General features: G+C 44.7%; 2 protein-coding genes across 2 annotated transcripts in view; one reads left to right on the forward strand and one right to left on the reverse strand.

Annotated features, from left to right (window-relative positions):
* The first annotated feature begins 3,474 nt into the window (after window positions 1-3,474).
* F2 (coagulation factor II (thrombin)) lies at window positions 3,475-13,396 on the forward strand. The gene is made up of 14 exons (XM_009573655.1): window positions 3,475-3,568; window positions 4,500-4,663; window positions 5,654-5,678; window positions 5,886-5,936; window positions 6,430-6,535; window positions 6,615-6,745; window positions 8,443-8,739; window positions 9,102-9,215; window positions 9,503-9,629; window positions 10,130-10,297; window positions 10,555-10,728; window positions 10,897-11,075; window positions 12,623-12,693; window positions 13,107-13,396. Exons 1-14 carry the CDS (start codon window positions 3,490-3,492, stop codon window positions 13,242-13,244), a joined length of 1,824 nt encoding a protein of 607 aa, XP_009571950.1. The 5' UTR covers window positions 3,475-3,489; the 3' UTR covers window positions 13,245-13,396.
* A 3,079-nt stretch (window positions 13,397-16,475) lies between these two features.
* Window positions 16,476-20,993, reverse strand: part of CKAP5 (cytoskeleton associated protein 5) — a gene marked incomplete at its 5' end in the record, with an annotated part of 37,052 nt that continues 32,534 nt past the window's right edge. The window contains 4 exons of the mRNA XM_009573666.1: window positions 16,476-17,209; window positions 18,430-18,584; window positions 20,299-20,458; window positions 20,552-20,635. Coding sequence (XP_009571961.1) covers window positions 16,955-17,209; window positions 18,430-18,584; window positions 20,299-20,458; window positions 20,552-20,635 — 654 coding nt within the window. The remainder of the gene's footprint in view (window positions 17,210-18,429; window positions 18,585-20,298; window positions 20,459-20,551; window positions 20,636-20,993) is intronic.

Genomic DNA, 20,993 nt, shown 5'->3' on the forward strand with positions numbered 1-20,993 from the left:
CCATAAATCTGGGAGGGTAAAGGTATGAAGCATAACTCTCTTACCCTAAGAAAGAAAATAGCATCCATCACTCATGGGGTGGGTGAAGGCGGAAAGAAAACGAAACGATAAAGAGTTGCTTCACCTTGCTTCACAAGGAAGAGTTAGATGTTCCAGGGGTGGAAGTCAAAGCCCCTGGAGAGGTGATAGCTGATGCACGCCCATAAATCTGGGAGGGTAAAGGTATGAAGCATAACTCTCTTACCCTAAGAAAGAAAATAGCATCCATCACTCATGGGGTGGGTGAAGGCGGAAAGAAAACGAAACGATAAAGAGTTGCTTCACCTTGCTTCACAAGGAAGAGTTAGATGTTCCAGGGGTGGAAGTCAAAGCCCCTGGAGAGGTGATAGCTGATGCACGCTGTCCTGCTGCAGAGGCTAACCGCAAGAATGGAAGAAACAGAGAGGAGCCCTAGAAGCACATCACAGAACGAGAAAAGGCTATAATGTGAAGAGCCATCATCTTTAATTACTAACATTGTTGTAAGATACCAGAAAGGGCTGGAAAATGTCCCAGGATGTCATGAAAATCTCCAAAACCAACGTAAAGAAATAGTTGAAACTTAAGTGATGGCTGTAACCTTGAGTAATCTTGAGATAAAAGGTTTCAGCAGTTACAGTTAACAACCTAATGGCCCTGGTAGGTGGGTTTGTCCTGTTTCACGGAGGGAAAGAAGAGCAACTGGGAAAGAAGCAGCCAGACATAGTGACAGAATGGTTGGTTTCAGTAAGGTTTTTTTAAACAAATGCTTAAGCAACAGAATGAAGGTAGGAACCAGAACAGAAGTAATGTTAAAGGAATATGGCATAGCGAAGTATTAGAGGATATTCATACCTGCCCGATAACCAAGCTTAACTGCTGTATTCTAGTGTTGCTTAAAGTTAACCCTATGTAATGCACAATACCATGAAAGATGCTAACAGCTTTCCTTTAAAGCAAAGACAAGAGGATGGTAAAAATCTATGCGTAAATATAACAATGTTGACTTAAGCTGCAGTGTAAAGGCTGCCTGTTATTATAAAAAAGACACAGAGAGAAGCAGGAAAAGCAGGAATGAAGGAAAAACGTGACTGAGAATACTGGAAGCTCTTATGAAGTGAAATACTCTGGTGATCCACGTAACAAGTTGACATGAGAAGGTGCAGGCCAGTGCTGCACGTACCACTTGGCCGCAGGATAAACTTAGCTGGCCAAACCTGACATGGGGAGCCTGCAGGTTGCTTCTGTTTGGCACCTGGTGATGACGCCGTGTCCTTGTCTTTAGCTTAGAGTGAAGCAGCATATTCTCATGTGAACATCCTTTTGATTGACAGCAGAAATGACAAATAGAGTTGTTTACTTCCGAGAAAATCCTATAAGAACCCTGAAGACCATGACACTGGTGAACTTCAGCACAGACACTATCTGTGCAGCGCGGCATGGGCTGGTGCTGTACTACTTGGTGTTCCCAGCAGCTGAAGTGCTGCAAGATTATCTAATGCTATCCCCAACAAATGGTATTTTAATCAATACGTTACAGAGTCTGGGTGCCTTTCTTATTGGGATCCATAATGAACACTTGCAGAGGTGCATTACACCTCCATAAAACACAGCAGCATCTGCCTCTCTCATCACTACAGCTGGGGGGTGGGCGGCAGTCTTCCCGCCGTGGTATTTCTTCCCTGCATTCACAACCATATGGGCTTGCTCAGTTACGCCTGGTGAAAGCAGCCCTGAGGCCACTCGTCCCACCTGCAATGCGAGATCAAAACCAAATTAATCATAGAGTAAAGAAGCTGTCCTTGCTGCTACCCTCTTCTCCCCCACCAGCCGAGCCAGGCCCTCCGCTTGCCAGCTGGGCTTACACAAATGTGGGGCTGTTTCCACCTCCTCCCGCTTCCAGGAGCGGTGGTGGTGCAGTGGCTGCTGCGTGGGACGGCAGCGGCTGCGATTTCACCGTTCTTCCAAAACCTCTTCGTGCCCTGACGCCTCCTTCCCGTCCCTGCCTGCGCGCTCCTCCCAAACGCTGCTTCCCCCTGCTAAGTAACACGGGGTGTTTCTAGGCTTGTGCTTAATCCTGCTCCTCCCCCCGGGTCATCTCCACCCGGGGCATCCCAGCCATTCCTAAAGGCGTCTCTCCAAAATCCAGGGGGGTGTGTGGGTGAGAACAGGGGATACTCTTAGATGAGGGAGGGAGCCTCTGCGACTGCTCTTTGTACCAGTGGCCACAGAGTCATTCCTCAGCCACCCTAATGCTAATATTTGCACTCCTTCTATGGAGATAAACATTACAGATGGATCTGCTGCGCAGAGGCACGGCGCAAAACATGCTCCCTGCTGGCAGAAAGCACTTCCATGTGGCAGTTCTTGAGACTACCCCCACCCTGCCCTGCTTTCCCCTAGTTTCACACTGTGCCAATTTTCTGCTTGCTGTAGGAATCACAAGAGCTTTCCCAGCTCCAGTAGCCCAGTTCTTGACTTATTAGCTGATGTCATGACATCCAGACTATTCCTGCCTTCCTGTTCCTGGAAGCTCTTGTTTTCCTGGCTGGTTTTTGGACGTGCTAGCTCCTTACTCGTCAGAGCTTCTGTTTCCTTTGGGATGTACTTTTGTATGTTCCACCGGGGTGGGAATAAAAGGGGGAGCCCAAACTTCATGCTGCTTCGTCCTCCTCCACTCCGCTGGGAATTGTAACGCAGTGGGAAGTATGCACTGCCAATGGCATTGCTGACCTAACTGGGAGGAAAATTGAAATTCCACATAGGCTGTCGCAGGCGTGAGCGAGGGAGAAGGAGGAGGCTTAAGCTGTGTGTTCTGGTGCCAAAATAGCTGAGGCTGAGCTTGCTGTTAACTGCAGGGAGAAGAGACAACTGGACTCTAGGGGGAAAAAGCAGGGGGGGCTTGCAGCTAAAAAGAGAAGGACTGGGAACGGCCAAGGAGCTCTCGAAGTCTTGCTACGTGCGAGGCTACTAGAGTATACAGCCTCCATGAAGAGTCAGCGGCAGGGACGTGAGCCAGCATGGTGGGGAGGCCGTGGCGGTGCCAAGAGCTGCAGGGGAACGGAGCGGCGCTGAGGGAGAAGGTGTGAGCTGCTCCGGCTGGCGTGGCTGCGAGCTGGCAGAGACTTCTCCGTGCCAGCCCGAGTTCTCCCTGTGCCCTGGGACAAGCTTGTCCTCTCACTCCTCACGCCGTCTTCCCTGTTATGAAATGGGATGCTAATTTTAGTCCGATGGGGATCCGGAGACATTTTGCTCGGCTTCCACCAATGAAGTAAGAAAATGAAGATGCCCTGAAGGGAGGGAGAGATGCCAAGAGAGGAGGGATAAGAGGAGCCTCAGTCCCACTGTCCCTGACACACCACGACCTCTGGAGTCCTGTTTCTTCATTCTGGTTCAATATTAACCCAGCGGGGCTGTGACTCCGCTTATTCTGCTCCCTTTGCATTTCCCCTGCAGCCAGGGCTGTCCAGCATGGCGCACAACAAAACCAGCGTACTGAGGGGCCTGCTCTTTTCCAGCCTTCTGCACCTCACACTGAGCCATGCCGGAGGTAAGACTCAATGGCACAGGAAGAAGGGCAGTACCAGTGGATGACAGAAGGAAAAAAAGATGGGGTTATTTCTTTCCAGGGGTAAAGCCAGTGGCAGGTTTTCTCAGTAAGGCAGGAGAAGCTTCTAAAAGCTTGAAGTTGGGAGTGAAAGGGTGCCAAGAGTGGAGTGAGCATAGGGCTCTCCTGCACAGGAGGATGCAGCGGCGTCCAGCAGCTGGCAGGGATGGCTGGTGACAACAGCTCAGTGGATTTTATAGGGAGACGGTGGGAAAGGGGAATGTGGCTGAGCCCAGGACCTTGTGTAGCACAACTGTGGGCCTTTTTGGGCTGGAGTTCCTCAGTTGACTTGGGTGGCTGCAATTCTCCATTGCCTCCCCAGCTGTCCCTTAGCTAAACTTTAGGTCATACGCAGTATGCAGCCTTCCGGCTCGCTGCTCCCTTTCTCTTATCAGAGCCTTTACTTCATCTAGCTTTTCCTAATATGAGGTTAGGTCCTCTCTGACCCACTGCTGTGTGGGGGAAGACCTGTCTACAGGTCTCAAATCAGGGTCTCTGAACATGAAGATGGAACCAAGCTGTGCCTATCGCAGTGGTCTGAGTGGCGGGCAGGGAGCGGTAGCAGGCTGCGAGCAAACAAGCCTCTACCTAACTGCAGATGAGCAGAGCAGCTTTGCTGAGGATAGCAGGGGATTCCTGTCACTGCTGTTGCCTAAGTGATGCCAACCCTGACGGATGAGTTATAGGGAGCCTGCTCTGATCATCAGGTGGGGACCTGATGGGTCCTGACAGGGCTTCTCCTCTCTGCACTGGGGGAGACTGGGCTGTGGGATCATCAGGTCAGCTGGGTGTGATTTTTGGAAACTGGAAGGGGAGACAAAGGGCCCCTCCCGCTGCGAGCACCCCTTTGACTGGCAGTGTTCTGACCCGGTAGTTTTCCTGGAAAAGGGGGAGGCACTGTCACTGCTCAAGCGCCCACGACGTGCCAACAAGGGATTTCTGGAAGAGATGCTTAAGGGCAACCTGGAGCGAGAGTGCCTGGAGGAGACGTGCAGTTACGAGGAGGCTTTTGAAGCCCTTGAATCCACCGTTCAGACGGTACGTACAGGGGACGTGGGTGGTCCTAAGAAACCTGTAGAGACTAGGAGGTTGCACATGCAGTGAAGGGCTGAATAACACTCAGTTCTGTGATACAAAGATGAGGCTGATGTGTATGTGCCCCGAAGAGAGCTCAGGCTTCCTTAGGGAGTTTCCCTCCTGGAGCCACTCCAGGGAATGCAGCTCAGAGCTCAGGTTCTTTTCCCTCCCTCTCTATTTTAGGCATGAAGTGAAAAGGAGAGAGTCTTCCCTCAACCATCATCCACTTCCACTAGTTCAGCACGGTGCCACACACATTCAAGCTGCCACAACCCCAGACGCTCACAGAAGAGCTGGCTCAGCAACCAAACACTGAGTGCAGGTGCCTCAAGCTCCTTTGAGCTGAAGCTTTGACACAGCCTGTCCCTTTTTCTGGCTTCCAGACTCACTCACTCTGCTAAATTTGTTCTGCATCCTTTTGGGATTTGCTCCTAGCCCCAAGGCCAGTATCCGTGCTGAATTCCACACCCAAGAATGCAACAGTAAACACATGAACAGTTAGGAGTCTAAGCCAGCAAGATACAACCTCTGTGGAGTATTTCTAAAGCCATCACCCCTAGGCTGCACAGCAGAGATGTAGATCCAAATCACTGAGCAATACCTACATGCGATCTGTGGCTTTAGAAGTTCTAGGTTCAGCTCCTTGGACTTCTGCGCTGTAGCACAGGCTCTGCTTCCTCTGCAGGTTGACGAAGGTTGTAAGCATCTTTGGTCTTTTTAGAAACAACAGTACTCTCTTGCTTCCTGAGTCTGATGAGTGGGAACGTGCTTTTATATCAGATTTGTTGGACTCTGTAGTAGTTGATATCAACAGAGCTAGGTTAGTCTGTTCCATTTGTTGTGATGGGGCATTCTCCTACTGGTTTGAATTGCAGCAGCTAAGTAAGGTCTGATGTTCCATGTCTCTATGTGTAAATATATAATTTTTTTTTTTTTTTTTTTTTTTTATAGGAGGCATTTTGGTCAAAATACCAAGGTAAGTTGCTTCAAGTCCTGCAGGTGCTCTGCTATCCCTTAGGATGCACTGTCCCACCCTGGAGAGATAGCTCCTTACCCTCTTACAAGAGCTCACTTTCCGGGACAAAGCACTTGTGTTTTGTCCCTAGATGATAAACTGGTTCAAACTATGATGCTTATTTGGATTCCTTTCATATAATGTGTTTCTTTCTTCTTATTTTGCTAGTATGTCAGGGCCTGAGAAAGTCCAGGACAGTTCTGGATGCTTGTCTAGAAGGTAAGAAATTCATGTTGACCTCAATCTCCCAGATACAGTGAGTGCCAGGAACTTGCTTTGTCAGGAAAAAAAAAAAAATCATCTAAAGGTGGTGAAGCCATCTGATTAGGAAGAAAAGTAGCAGGAGGGGAGTTTGAAATTCCTTTCTTCTTCTTTATTTCCCCACTAACCATTTCACAAACGGCCTAACTCCCCCGTTGAAACCGCGTGGGGTAGATATCCTTCTCCCCGTGACAGAGTCGGGCGTCCCCAAGCCCAGCCTCTCAGAAGGGCTCTGACCTGCGCCTACAGCCAAAGCAAAGCCTCGGGGCGATGAGACAGAGAGAGCTTAAGCTGTGTGCTCTTCCCACCCCATGCAGGGAATGCCTGTGCTTGTGCAGGTTGATACATGCAGCAAAAGTTAAAGGGATTTGTGGGATGGTACCTCTGACCTTGAAAAATGCAACGTCCGTTTCCCCTGGCCCTGGCTTACACCACGTCGGGATTTTGACAGGTAACTGCTCTCTTGGTCTGGGCCAGAACTATCGGGGGACAATTAGCTACACCAAATCAGGGATTGAATGTCAAGTGTGGACAAGCAAATATCCACATATACCTAAGTAAGTTCATCTCCTGCACACCCCTAAAGGGTTCTCCAGGGTGTTCTTCCTTCCTAACCTAACCAGCTTTTTCTCACAGATTTAATGCCACCGTTTATCCAAACCTCACTGAGAACTACTGCAGGAACCCAGACAACAACGCAGAAGGCCCATGGTGCTACACCCGAGACCCAACGGTGGAACGGGAGGAGTGTCCCATCCCAGTGTGCGGTAAGCCTCAGCACTACACCCCAGCAAACCCTTCACTGGCAGGGAACGTTGCACCGAGACTGATACTGAATGCGTCAAGGAACGGGAGAGGGTCAGAGGGAGGGATCTTACATGAACAGAGGTCAGTCGGAGTAGAGGAGCTGCGTCTTGAAGGGTAAAGGAGCTGAGGAGGAAAACTCACCGAGTTGCCCATACATCTATCTTGGCTAAATTCCTCCAATGTGCCGTTTTCTCTAGACTACACTAATCTAGATCGAAATTAAATCCTGTGTCAGCAGTGCCCTGGAATCTACTACAGTTTTGCCTGTCAGGAGCACCCCAAAATGCTGGCTCAGCTACCTCTGATTTGTGACAGCAATGAGTCATACTGGGTTTTTTTGTCTAAACTCCCACCTTTAGGACAAAACCACTACAGCTAGTGCTTGACTGCCTGCCTTAACGTTAACTGGTATGGAGGGGTGCAGTTTAATACCCACAATCTCAAGAAAAGAGAAGAGAGCCCTTCTCTCATCATTGCACTTGACAGGATGGAGAACCACCCCCCTACACTTATACCTTCCCACTTCTTCTCCACAATACAGAGCTGTCTCCCCTGGGGCTTGGCCTCCATCTCAGAAGAACTGGTAGAAAGCAGAGAACCTTCTCACAGCAGAAGTTTCTCTTCCAAAAGCAGAGACTAGAGGCAACGACTCTTATAAGTGAAAGTCAGAGAGGCCAGCAACCATTTTGACCAAGGGGTGTTGTTCTGAAGTTTTAAAAATCATTACCATTGCCCTGATCTGCAATATGGCAAACTGGAAAGAGATACTGCTCTGCTTTGGGGTGATCAGGCATCAGTACTATCTCTGTTCACGAGTTAGTTTCTGACCTACAGTAGCTTACTGTTAAACTTACCCATGCATGGACACGGCAGGACTAGAAAAGCCTTGGTTTTGTGCACAGTTCCTTTGCAATCATGTTGGCATGAGTCAATCTCGCACAGAAGCAGCCTCACTGATGAAGGTGAATGCTACTTGCTCAGTGGCTGTTGTGCCCCAGGGCGAGTAGTCAAAGACAGGGTCTCTCTTCACGTGGGGATTCCCCCAGCGCACAAGGAGAAGGCAGCTTGAAGGCAAGCAACTGCCGCAGAACAGATTATCTGGTGCCCACTCACTCAAGGAAATGCTGCTTAAAACTTGCAGCCATTAGGACACTTGCAAGAAAAAGTGTGGAAAGTCTGGCAGGAAGATTTTTCTCATATCATTAGATATAGAAACATTGGCAAAAGTTAAATTCGCTATTTTAGTAGCATATCACGGTAAAAGGCTCCCCCAAATATGGTCTAGATACGCATTTGAGAAAGAGGCATTGGAGGCTCTAATACAGCACATTATGATGCCTGAGGCACCTACCCATCCCTTGAGCTGGTTCTCAAAGATACCCCAGAAAGGAACACAATATTGTCCCCTCACATCTTAGTGGCAAAGAGAAGTGTGATGAGTAGTGCCAGCCTCACCTTATCTCCTCTTGAAAGAGCCACCTCTGACACTGCAATATTGTAGAGGGCCACCACATGCACGGGAGCACGGTGGGAACCCCCAAACATAACGGGATGCCCCATGGAACTCTGGGCTTTACTAAAAGGGCTCCGGTGCTATTTGCTAACAGTACTTCTGAGTGAAAGCTATGGCTTAAATCACATCTCTTTCTCTTTCCAGGTCAAGAAAGGACGACAGTTGAATTTACTCCACGGGTCACACCACCTGCCCCAGTGGAGCCCTGTGAAGAAGAGAAAGGCATGCTTTACACAGGGACCCTCTCGGTCACTGTGTCTGGAGCTAAGTGCCTGCCGTGGAACTCTGAGAAAGCCAAAGAGGTGCTCCATGGAAAACACATCGACCCAGAGGTGAAGCTGCTGGAGAATTACTGTCGAAATCCCGACGGAGACGATGAGGGTGTCTGGTGTGTCACAGATGAACCACCCAACTTTGAATATTGTGATCTGCACTACTGTGGTGAGAAGCCTGCATTGGTTTGGGTAGGCACACTTGCGAGGCAGTAGCAAACAAAAGCAGTATGTGAACAAAATCTTGGCCTGGGAGGCACAGATATGTGCACCGTGTATGTGGAAGTCCTGTTTGTCCAAATATCACATGTACTAACCTGCCAGACACGTATAGAGCTGTTACATCTCTCAGGTGTTCTCTTCTCCCTGAAAGCTCACAATGGTGGACAAGGAGCATTAAAAAGAGCAGTGGTTTTAAAACATCATTCCTTCATCAGATCCACTGTGTGCAGAACTGAACATCTACATTGCTGAGAATTATGGAAACTGCAGCTAGGCCTTTTACCATGTTTGTTTTTCTGTCTCTCTCAGACAGCTCGCTAGACGATGGGAACGAACAGTTGGAGGGAATATCAGGACGTAGTACGCTTCCTCAAGAGTTCAAAACCTTCTTTGATGACAAAACTTTTGGCTCAGGTGAAGCAGGTGAGCAAGAACTCCAGATACAGCATCACAGTTTGTAGAAAGGCTACAGATTCTTCCCACAGGGCACTCACTGTTCCTCAGAAACACCAGCTTGCTAAATGCTGTCAAAAGCGGGGGGAGATATTTAAATTCCTTGAAGGACCCTCAGAAGTCAATCTCCAGTTACGATCACGGAGCTAGTAGGCATTTCCTTCCTAGGCTCTTCCAGCTTAGCATGCTGACTGCAGACAACATTTCTCCACTGTGAATAAGGTAGAGTAACAAAGCCAGATTGCCTATTTTTTCAGAGTGCGGCACTCGTCCTTTATTTGAGAAGAAAAAGGTAACGGACAAAGGTGAGAAGGAGCTGCTGGAGTCCTACGCAAAAAGCAGAGTTGTGGGTGGGGACGATGCAGAAGTTGGCAGTTCCCCCTGGTAAGTGTTATCTTTGCATAGTCCTTCATGGGGAATTGTGTCTCCCTTCTCTTCAGTTCAAACAGGGCAAAATAAAAGGGCTCTCTCATCTCAGGCAGCACGCGGGCATTACGGCTTCAATTAAAGCTTCTCCAAGTGGTTGACAGGGCCGTACTAAAATAGCTGGAAACTCTCCTCTTGAGCCGAGTACGCAACCATCTGGGAAAGCAGGAGTGCTGGCGTGTTTTACCTTTGTCTCTTCCTCTTTCCAGCTTTGCTGGAGCAGAGAGGATGAGAAACCTCTCCAGGTGAAGGAAATAGGGTAAATGGCCTACTAAACAGAATATACATGCCCAGGGAAGACTTTTGCTAGAGAGCCACCTATGCAGTTGTCTTCGTCAGTATAGTGCAACGCTTTTCCCTGCTCACTGCAAATTCAGCTCTTTCTACACGACACCAAGACACATTCAGCCAGTCGCGCCTTTAGTCCTGCTAAGTCTTCCTCCCTCCTTGTCTCTCAGGCAGGTGATGCTCTACAAAAAGAGTCCTCAAGAGCTGCTGTGTGGTGCCAGCCTCATCAGTGACAGCTGGATCTTGACTGCTGCTCATTGTCTTTATTATCCACCGTGGGACAAGAACTTAACTACAAATGACATCTTGGTGCGGATTGGCAAGCACATAAGGGCAAAGTAAGAACCTGGATGAAGTGAGAGTGAAATAGCCTTCCTCTTGGAGTAATGAGATACAATGAGGTTGGGCTATCATTCAGTATCCAAGGACACGTGTATAGCCAGTGTCACATGCTTCTCAATAATGGGATCTAATGGAGTTGTCATTTGCTGCTCTTGCTGACGATCCTAAAGATTATAGTGAAAGGGAGGGCAGAAGCATGGAAAATCTAAAGTTGCTACTGTACAGCGAGTTCTTTCCTTCATGACCATTTCAGATATGAAAAGAATAAAGAGAAAATTGCTCTGTTGGATAAAATCATCATCCATCCCAAGTACAACTGGAAAGACAACATGGACCGAGACATTGCACTCATGCACTTGAAGAGACCCATCATCTTCAGTGACTACATCCATCCTGTCTGCCTGCCTACCAAAGAGGTCGTGCGGAGGTGAGGAGGCTGTCCCACAGTCCTAAAAATGCAGGCTAAAAAGCCTCCTTTGGGCCTTTAAAAAAAAGGTCAGAAAAAGATGCCTTACTTAGGCTATTTGCAGCAAGGGAGCCAGGCAGGAGAAAGCTCTTACAATACATTTGATTATAATCATGCTTCCTTCCACAGGCTGATGCTGGCAGGTTACAAAGGGCGAGTAACTGGTTGGGGAAACTTGAAAGAAACATGGGCCACTAGCCCAAGCAACCTCCCCACAGTTTTGCAACAGGTCAACGTGCCCATTGTAGACCAAGTTATCTGTAAGGCATCCACCAAAGTTAAAGTCACTGACAACATGTTCTGTGCAGGTAAGTAGCACTGGAGACACAAGGCCAACTTGCCATGGAAGACAAGGCCTCTGAGCTCCTGGTAGGGCTCACGCAGCAAGGTCACGTTCTGGTAAATTTGTAAATGCCCTCCATAAAGAATAACTCTCCTACGGTAAGAGCTTTTTCAGCTCTCAGAAAACATGAAGGCTAGGGAACTTAAAGCTATAAATAAAGTTTGTAGCACCATGCTATGTCGGGCTAACTAGCCTAACGGCACCGCTCTGCTAGATACCAGCAACGTATAAAATTATCTTTTCACCAGTATATGGAACAGTACAGTGACTTCCTAAATTAAAGGCTGCACACCAGTTATCCTACACAGTAGCCAAACAACCCTTTCTTCTCTACTAGCTTGTCTCAACCTTTTGGAGTCCATTCATACTTACACCCACAACTTCTGTGGCAATAGGCTCCACAGACTAGTTAGCCATGTGTGAAAAATGTAATTCCTCATGTTCTGTTAAATTTCCTGTCTAACAAATTTGAAGACGTACACATCTATACTCATAACTTAAGAAAAAATATTCCTTCCCCATGTCATATGCCATTTTAGGGACCCTTTACAGCTCTGTCATTTTCTCTTCCAAGCTCAGAAGCATTTATTTAATCTTTCCTAATACAGAAGGCATTCTATACTTCTGATAATCCTTGTTGTACCTTCCTAAATCTCTTCTGGCACTACACCCTTTTTGAGAGAGAATAGAAGTGAACACAGAATTCAAGATACAAAGGGACTATGGATTTATGTACCCGTTTAATACTTTCTGCTGTATTCTTCATTTGTGCAGACTTGTTCAGTTCCTGCAAGCAATCCTCCAACGATTTTTGACTGAGTTTGTGCTTGAGTTAGGATGGAAGCCAATTTCGTGAATATACTGACAATACAGCATTCTTACGGTTTCTTTTTCTAGACAACATTCTTGAAAAATAGCTGAGATGCAGACATACAGCAGAAAAGGGGAGACACAGGTGATAGGAAAATGCAAAGATACTGTCTAGTTCATCAGGAATTAAAGCGAAATCCCTTTCCTCTTCATAGCGAGACTGTAGGAAGACAGTCAGTTGGGAGAGAGAAAGAGCAGAGCCTGCAGAATGACAGGAAGGTGAAAGTGAGGACGGCGATGTGTCTCTATAGTAAATAGAATGAAAGAATAGGGTACATGGAATATTACACACACAGAAGTTTCTAAGACAAGAGAAAGGCACAGTAGCTCAAGCTACAGCTGTTGGACACAGTGGCAGCTGACACTAACAGCAATTCTGATGAAAGAAAACAGGAATGAGAGCGCAGAGGGTGGAAAAATATGGTGGATCCAGGAATGTTACAAAGACAGAAGCAGAGTTAGCTGTTTTACATATAATACAAAAACCAAAGCAGTTTTCTAAATTTAAGTCCAATAGTTGGCAGAAGCAGTAAGCAATCTCATGGCTCCCAGAACATCTATGCAGCAATACTTCAAGGAAAAGATGGCCAACACCAGCCACTCCCCCTACAGTCAAATGTCCAACTTTCTTCTTGCCTGTAGGTTACAGTCCTGAAGAGACAAAGAGAGGAGATGCCTGTGAAGGGGACAGTGGGGGACCTTTTGTAATGAAGGTATGTTCAACAAGTTCAAGCTCGTAAAACATGTGGAGCTAGGTTTGTGCTATGCTGAACTTTCACAATAGTCTAAAAAAGAGCAGCAGAGATGGAGACTGCTGAGTGGCTGAAGCAAACCCATCTCATGCCCAAGCTGAGCAACTGAGATGAACCCTGCACTCATCCAGCCCCATTTCTGTACTGAGTTCTCAGCACATACAGAGATCAGCTGCAGAACGCATGAGTGATGGCCAATTCTCACTTAGAGGTTTAAAAGTAGAGACAAAATTACTCCAACAAGCTATGTTATCTAGCAGATGCCAGTCTGAATTGCGAAGCAGTATCCATCACTAAACAGGCTGGGCTGCATACAAGGCTTAGATCTGACAGTCTCTTGCTCCTTGTGCCAATCCCATTTTTCTTTGCTTTAGAACCCAGACAACAACCGTTGGTATCAAGTGGGAATAGTTTCATGGGGAGAAGGCTGTGACCGAGACGGCAAATATGGATTTTATACCCATGTATTCCGCATGAAAAAATGGATGCGAAAAGTCATCGAAACACAATAGAGGAAGTGTTTACCTTGCTTGCTCTCAGTTTTGCTACAATGCTCCAGTTCTTAAAAACATAAGCATAGAAGATGATGAAGTAAGACAGTTAAATCCTTACAACTCAACAAAACAAAGTATTCTCCCTTGAAAATAAAAGTTCTGAAACCCATTTTCTTCCTTTTTTTCATGCCGAGTTTAGTTGCACTTGAATCTAAGCCATCACAGTAGCCAGGAGTACGAACAGAATGGCACTAGTTGTACTGCTAATTACCTGTTGTGCTTCAAACAAATTCTTCTCCCTTCTATCAGCTATAATCACCAACAGATTTTAGACCTCAGATGATGGCCTTAAGTCAGTCACAGTAAGTACGATTACGCCCTCAGGCACTGTCCATTTCCTCCCTTCAAGTCAACTCATTTTCTGTTCTAGAAATCGAGCCAAGACTGTACTGGAGATAATCACCCTCCAGGAACTGTGGCATTACACAAAACACCAATACCAATGTCAAAAGTAAAGCAACTATAACCTGTTTTGATAAGACAGGCATTGTTCTCAACTACAATAGCAGACGACAAATACCAGCATCGCTGTTTGCAAGGTTAGCATCTTAAGTTACAGATGCCAGCTGTATGCAATTCATCCTACAGAGGAACACGGGCTTGAACACATTAAGTGGCACTTCCATTACTGTATGGCAGTAACTTTCTACGTGGCAGGTGGTGTGGGTTCCTCAAAATGTATTTTCCACCTGCATAACGAGATTCAGAAGGAAGCAATTCACGCACAGTCATTGTCAAAAGGGCCTCCAATGGAAGCATCCTGCACTATACCTGTTTGGTTGTCTTATAAAGCCTGTTTAGGGATCACTCCCAGAAGCAGCTCAGTTCTTTCATAAACTCCTCTTTAGCAGCAATTTGTGGACCACTGAGGACCCAGCAGTACAGCAGTAAACACATAGTCTTGACTAGCCAATTTGTTCAGACCAATTTTCTCTTAAAGTAATCATGAGATTTGGAAACTGCCCATGCTCCCTATGACACCACATTCCCAAACTCCTCATTCACAGTGCCATCAAATCACAGAAACAGGCAGCAGTGAAATTTTGTTGTGCGGAGTATTAAGAAGCAGAGTGACTGTGTTGAAAAAGTGACAGTAGAGGTAACTATCTGAAAGTAGTTGGATATAAACAAAGTTACTGATCAATTACTGTCTGGCCACCTCCTTGAAGATGGCTCATTTGGGAACCAACTTGAAGACAGCCCAATTTGACTGCCCAAAGAAAGCATAAAAACAACGTCTCAAAGACATCTGATGAAAGAAACCTCAAGAGCTCGAGTTCCATGACTGTTTAAAGTCATTGATAACCACAGGCATTGGACGCTGAAAATACTTAGCCCTTCTAATTTTTAAATTTTAACCTCACCCTTTCACTGCTATCTAATAATCAGTGAGAAATTGCATATCTAAGAGGGGAACCAGGACCATACAGTTTCTGGAGTAAGTTACTCTTAATACTGACTTGTTACAAACAATACAGAGGAATAATTTTTAAAATTCAGTTTAATGTTATTTAAATATTGTCTGGGCTAAAGATTAGGCTTTATTAATTTATGTGCACAAGTTTTAGTTCAGAACTCCCAGGATATCGAGTCCAACCGAACACTACAGAGACACAGGGCAAAAACTCATTCATAGTAAGCAACTATATCTTCTGCTACTCAATTATTCCTGTATTTCACTTCCAATTCAGCTTCAAATTGAAAATAGTTGTATATGCAGGTTTGCAGGCATTGCTATTTTAACATCCTGAGCTAATTAACAAATAGCTCTTCAGAACATCTGCTGGACATGGTAAAGGAACATATGGATTAATTTAAATGTCATCAAGTCTCAAAAAGCAGCTAGTAATTGAGAGGTAGTGGCAGTAACTCTAGTGCCAGCCAACACAAACTATTCACAAACAGCCCCCGTTTACGTGCGCAAAACCTCAGCACTTACCAATAAGGGCCAAGCCTCCACTTGTCATACAGTTCTGTTCCACAAGAAAGTGCATGCCCACTTCAGGTTAGGAGGGGAGACTGCGACTACTAAATCGAGGTGGTGGAGCAATGAATGGCCTCATGTCAATTAACACAGGATGGAGAACACTCGCAAGTCACCTGCTATCACAGTGTACAAAGCACCCAGCAGTATCATGTCAACTGCAACCCCAGCCTCGGGGTCCTGTAAAAGGAAGATTTCAGCCATTTGCAGAAGCTCTGGCGTAGATCTGTTGTACAGGTACTAATTTAAAGCCACATTTTTACTTTAATCAGGCAAGATAGTTTCAGTAACAGCCCTAATGCAGAGACTGCTGGTCCACAGAGCAAACAACAAAAAGCAGCAGTTACGTGGAACAGATTAAAATCTAGAGCAGAAGCGTGCTGTTTCAAGCCTGCCTGTTCAACTCTTAAATAACTCTGTTTTAGCTATGGAACAGATGTGCAATTTATGTTTCACAACCAGCTCTCACATGGAAGTGCAGTAGTAAGGTGAAAACACATCACCTCCCTAGAGATGAAAGGGTTAGAAAGGCTACACAGCCTATGTCTTAATCTTCATACTTGTAGCTTCTGAAAAAGGCTAATCAGAAGACACTCTTAGAAAAAAAGCAGGGGCTACAGCTTTTGCAGACTAGCACTACCAGGTGTCTTAGTTATACAAAATAGTAGAGTTTGCTGACATCGGATGTTTAAGAGCAAAAAGAATGTGGTGGCGAGGTCTACCTGCACTTGAAAACTGCACGAGGAAGACTGCTTAACCAAGTAAGTTCAGGATAAATGAGTCCGCTGACTGTACATCACTGCTAATCTATTCCATATCAACAGCAGCAGGCTCCCTCAAAGAAAGCATTTGTACACAGATGGGACTATGCTTAAGCTGGGTAAAGGCATCACAAGGACTAGATAATTTAAAATAAGCATTTCAGCAAACTAAATATTCTCAACTTACTCTCAAGTTACAGAAACATATTCCAAAACAAAAAAAGCAACTATATGAAAAATGCACTACTGCTCATAGAAGTAAGAGTGCAAAGTCTCAGGATTGCACCCACAGATAAGTATATATTCACTCATTTCCTTATAACATATCCAAACCCCAAGGTTCATGTCAAGCTTAGTTCAGTTTCTAGACGCCCAGTCACTAGCATTCAGGAATAGAGAGTGACTTCTCTAACCAGCAGTCACTGCTGTTCCTACAGAGGCTGGTATAGTTAATGCAAACTTTATTTACAAAAGACACTTAAATTAGTTACTTCATGCCATGTGTCCATACAGAATCAACAGTTCAAGGATTACATGGAGAAGAATTCACAAAATTAAAAGTGAAATCACTAAAGATCTTCTAAGAGTTAAGAACTAGGAAAAGATCTTAAAGACAATTTTACAAATAAAAAAACAAGTTATGAGAAACTAGTCTGAGCAAGAGGATGGTTGTTTACAGGTCTGTACACTAAAACTAATACACAGACAGCCTTCTATTGTCAAAGAGATGCTCATTGAGAAGCAGAGTATGTACAAATACTTGTGCCACAATGACTCAACCCCCCCAAAATCCACTGTATTATACATAAACCAGTTTGTATACATTAGGCCTAAATGAGGCCATTTAACTATGAAGACTTCTAGTTTAGTAAACTAAAGCTGAAGACAGCCCAAGCAACAGTGATGCTGTCTCTCTCGCATCTCTATTTGCGACTGCTTTTTATTCTCTCCAATCTTTTTTTCAAGTCATCAATGTTAGCTGCTGCAGAAGAGGGTGAAGCCAGGGTAGTTCCAATGCCAGAGGAATGAGTCTGATTGGAGTCCAGGTCCAGATGTTGGTACTGCTCCCGTGACTCACGGAGCTGGGAGAGCTTACTGTGAAGCATATCTGTAGAGGATGCAACTGTAGGGACTGCTGGTTTAGAGAGCAGAGACGTCAGAGGTGGTCTGTCTTCCTGCTACAGGGGAGGAAAGTGAAGTGTTAAGACAGATAGTGGCAAAAGCCACATAAGAAGTACAAACCATAATCAATGGCTTTTCATCTTCACAGGTAACACTAAAAACAGAGGAAAGAGAAGGAGCAATACAACACAGATGATCTGGAGTGATAAAATCTGTTGCCATCAAAGTCGGAACCATGCAAAGCTAACTACAATACTCAATTGCTATCATTTAAGTAGTTCATGTTTAGCTTGATGTCAGTAGGGACACAACAGAACTACAGTCTTTAAAGATCAAAAATTCACAGCAGACCAGTGTTTTACTGAGATAGCCTACTGCATTCTTGAACAGCCTGAATTCTACCACAAGAAGAAAGTCCATGCCTACGTGCAGCATCAGCAGCCAATGAGTCTTCTGGAGGAATGAGAAGAGGAAACTTGGATTGATTGGCAAGATCCACCCTGCCAAAGACTTACAATGTCAATTCAGTGTTCTTTTACCAACCGATACTTCCATCTGCGTTAATTACCTTGTTACTATCATCTAGGAAACATTTCCCCTCCTCGCTGATATGCAAGTTTGTGTTAAAAGTTAAAACAGTGATGTGCCTGGATGACTATTCCTAGAGCAAACATCACTTTTCATGTGGCTGAGTGCAAACTTCAGTAATGGGCACTAGGTTCCTAACACATAGATCACCAAACTGTTAGAAATTTTGGCCCACAGGTTTCCAATACTAAGCTCATTCAGCATTTCTGTGCCTCAGTATCCATACACCCAAAATACATACAACTTCATTCAAAGTTTTCATTCAGCTCTTATGGTTGTTTCAGAGCAGAAAGATCTAGAATTTCCACATCATTCAACTCAAACAGAGATCAATATATGTTAACCTTTATAGAACAGCAGTTAAGTTATTTGAACCTTTCTGAGACTCAAGGACGTGGCAAGGAAAGATATCAAACGACAGGGCTGTAGAAACAACCTGCATGTACACCAGTGCTGCAAACAGAGTGGACTGAGACATAAACCTGCTTGGCCAAGTAATGTGTTTAAAGCCATTTATACTTGGCATGGTGACACACAGTAAATAGCTAGGACATGCAGTATAATGAAATACCATCAATTCTCACTGGAATCCGCCTTTGGCACAGAAAAACCAGTCATTTGAATTCTTAAAAAAAGTGCAAATGAAGTGCCTCCCCTGGGGATTTACAAGTGTTGTCAAGTACAATACCTTTGCGTTGTCAAGGCCACAACGCTGCCTGAGGATTTTTAATCTTTCCAAGTAAACTGAAGGCCCCACTTCCTCCCCATTTGTGTTTCCTATAGATGAAGATACAGTGTGGGTAGAAGCAGGAACACACGTTCCTTCCATCTGAGGAGAAATTCCTGGAGGATGAGGGGAAGGGGGGAGGAAAAACAAAAGTAAAAAAAAAAAAAAAAAAAAAAAAAAATATTAAAACCATCAAAAAAGTGTAAGCCTCTTGGTCAGTTCTTTGAAATAAGATGCAATGGATGAAGAATCAACCAACCTATGAACTACCAAGCTATTTGCATTTGCTAGTATGGGCATATCAGCTCTTCCATTTCTTTGCAAGAGTGACAATTGAAAACCAAGAAAAGAAATTGAGACATTTAAGAAGTGGCAGCAGAGCAGCTCCAGAAGTAGTGCTGAAGCCGACAGCTGAAGAAGACAGTGGGGGAAGAGGAAGATGCTGATGTGGATCAGCAGTAACCATGATGTCCAACAGAGAGAACTCAGCAATTCGCAGGATGGGAAATATTTAGAGTCTTCCGTCTTTTTCTAAGTTTAGTAGTACTTCTGGGCAAACCTCACCACTGAGTCTAACCCCTCTTTACCTCTCATTCGGGTAACTTCAAGCTGCTGCTTCTTCCAATTCAATCTGAAATAGTGATTTCTGGAAGGCATGTAGCAAGGTTTTTAAAAGCTTCCCTACCAAAAGACTAGGAAAGGATTTTAAATTATGAAAAAAACCTTTCCATTCTGAAATGAATGGCAAGTTCTAAGACTTAGCATGGACAGGGATTTGTTTTCACTAGTTTACTGCAAGGGTATTTAAAATAGGTAAAAGGAGAATTAAGGTTAAGCATTTATACTTTAGTCTAAATAAAGCACAGTTGCAAGATGGAACAATATCCTTTATTATATCAAACTATTATAGTTAGGGAAGGGGACAAAAAAAAAAGACAAAATTGGGGCACAAAAATTTGAAATCTCGAACTGTTGAACTAACTTGGTTGTACAGACTTTTAGGATGAAAGGTGGAATTTTCTGTCCTTTCTAGTCAGACACATTTAGGAGGTTCTGAAAGAAACTTACATCGTCTTCCTAAAGTAATTTACAATACAGGGATAGGAGAAGGAACAGTAGTAGGAGAAAAGGCTAAAGTCTCACAGGACATTGTGAAATGTGAAAGAAATGAAAGTTAAAGGTAGTTTTGCCAGACTGTGTACCAGTTTTTACTGTCAGCTAATCATTTGTCACTTTCCCTCCCTAACTCACCTGTGCTTATCTGTAATGAAAAGACTCACTAACAAACTAAGTGTTTTACAGTAATCTATCCAATTAAAAAGCAGATTTAGTGGAAAGGGGTCATCACAAAGACTGCTAGAGAAACAGTTCAAGTTATTTAAAATAAACTTTTCGATTCCACAGTAAACAATACTCTATCAAAAAACCTCCTGTACCATTTTAGTAACCAAAAGGTAAAAGGAGAACCTGAAAGCTGGTGCTGTTATACTGTACACTTCGCAGAAACAATTCTTGATACCAGACACATGAAGCACAGGCTAATGTTCAACCCACACTACAGGATACGAATTAGAACCACTTGTTCACTAAGCCTTTCAGATGTTTTCTACATTTAGTGTGATGATGGTTATAACATCTTTTTTTGTAAACAAAGAATACATAGTCCCTGCAAATTGTGCCTCATGAAGCAACACAAGTGCCAAGAAAATACGTGACTCGCTTTGGAAATCCACAAACATCTGCAAATACTAGTTTTTACCAGTGGACATGTAACTGCTCTCCTTCTATCTCTGCTTCTCAGAAATCAATCAGTTTTGCTATGACATGTACCTGTAGAAGCAGCAATGCGTCCTTTCCCCTCCCGTTCTGTTTCTATCAGCCGGAGGCCTCTTTCCACATAGCTCTGGAAGAACTGAGAGGAGTTTTTCAGGAAGGGCTCAATGTCTGCATCAGAATATTTCTTTTTGTATTCATAGAGCTCTGCCAGACCCTGGGAGGGAAGAGTTCCTGTGCATTACTACAACTGCTGCATACACCATTCTAATGTATCATGCCCTCTTCCTTGCAGGAAGGGAGCACTTACCTCCTTAGTGTTCTCCTTGGAGCCAATCTTCTTAAATATTTCTGCCAAAATATCATTAACTTTGGCCTTCGAAGCCTTTTCCTCCTAAACAAATAAATAAAAGGAGACTTCTTAAAACAAAGTGAATAAAAATTAAGGGAAGTTAGATGAACCCACAGTGCCCTCAGACCTGCTAGCTGGATACAGAGCTTCCAAGAGGAAGAAAACCTTGAAGCGATTAGGGTTTTACATAGCCAATGTTTACAAAGAATGAGAGTGAGGACATCATCAAGCCATAGGATTCCTGAAAAGCCAGTGTTTAAAACCTGTTTTGGGTATGGTTAACTTTTAGTAGATCAAATGCAGTATCAGACAGCATGAAACCTATGCTGCACACCTGAATGTCCTGGAGAGCACTTCATCCTGGGATATGCACAGAATGTTCAGGTAGTAACAGAAACAC

Source organism: Fulmarus glacialis, unplaced genomic scaffold, assembly GCF_000690835.1.
Source record: "Fulmarus glacialis isolate BGI_N327 unplaced genomic scaffold, ASM69083v1 scaffold5730, whole genome shotgun sequence".
Taxonomy (NCBI): Eukaryota; Metazoa; Chordata; class Aves; order Procellariiformes; family Procellariidae; genus Fulmarus; species Fulmarus glacialis.

Coding starts and splice junctions, on each gene's coding strand:
- F2 (XM_009573655.1), top strand. CDS start 3,490: ATGGCGCACAACAAAACCAGCGTACTGAGGGGCCTGCTCTTTTCCAGC. Junction 5,679..5,885: donor ATTTTGGTCAAAATACCAAG/GTAAGTTGCTTC, acceptor TTATTTTGCTAG/TATGTCAGGGCCTGAGAAAG. Junction 6,746..8,442: donor GTGTCCCATCCCAGTGTGCG/GTAAGCCTCAGC, acceptor TTCTCTTTCCAG/GTCAAGAAAGGACGACAGTT.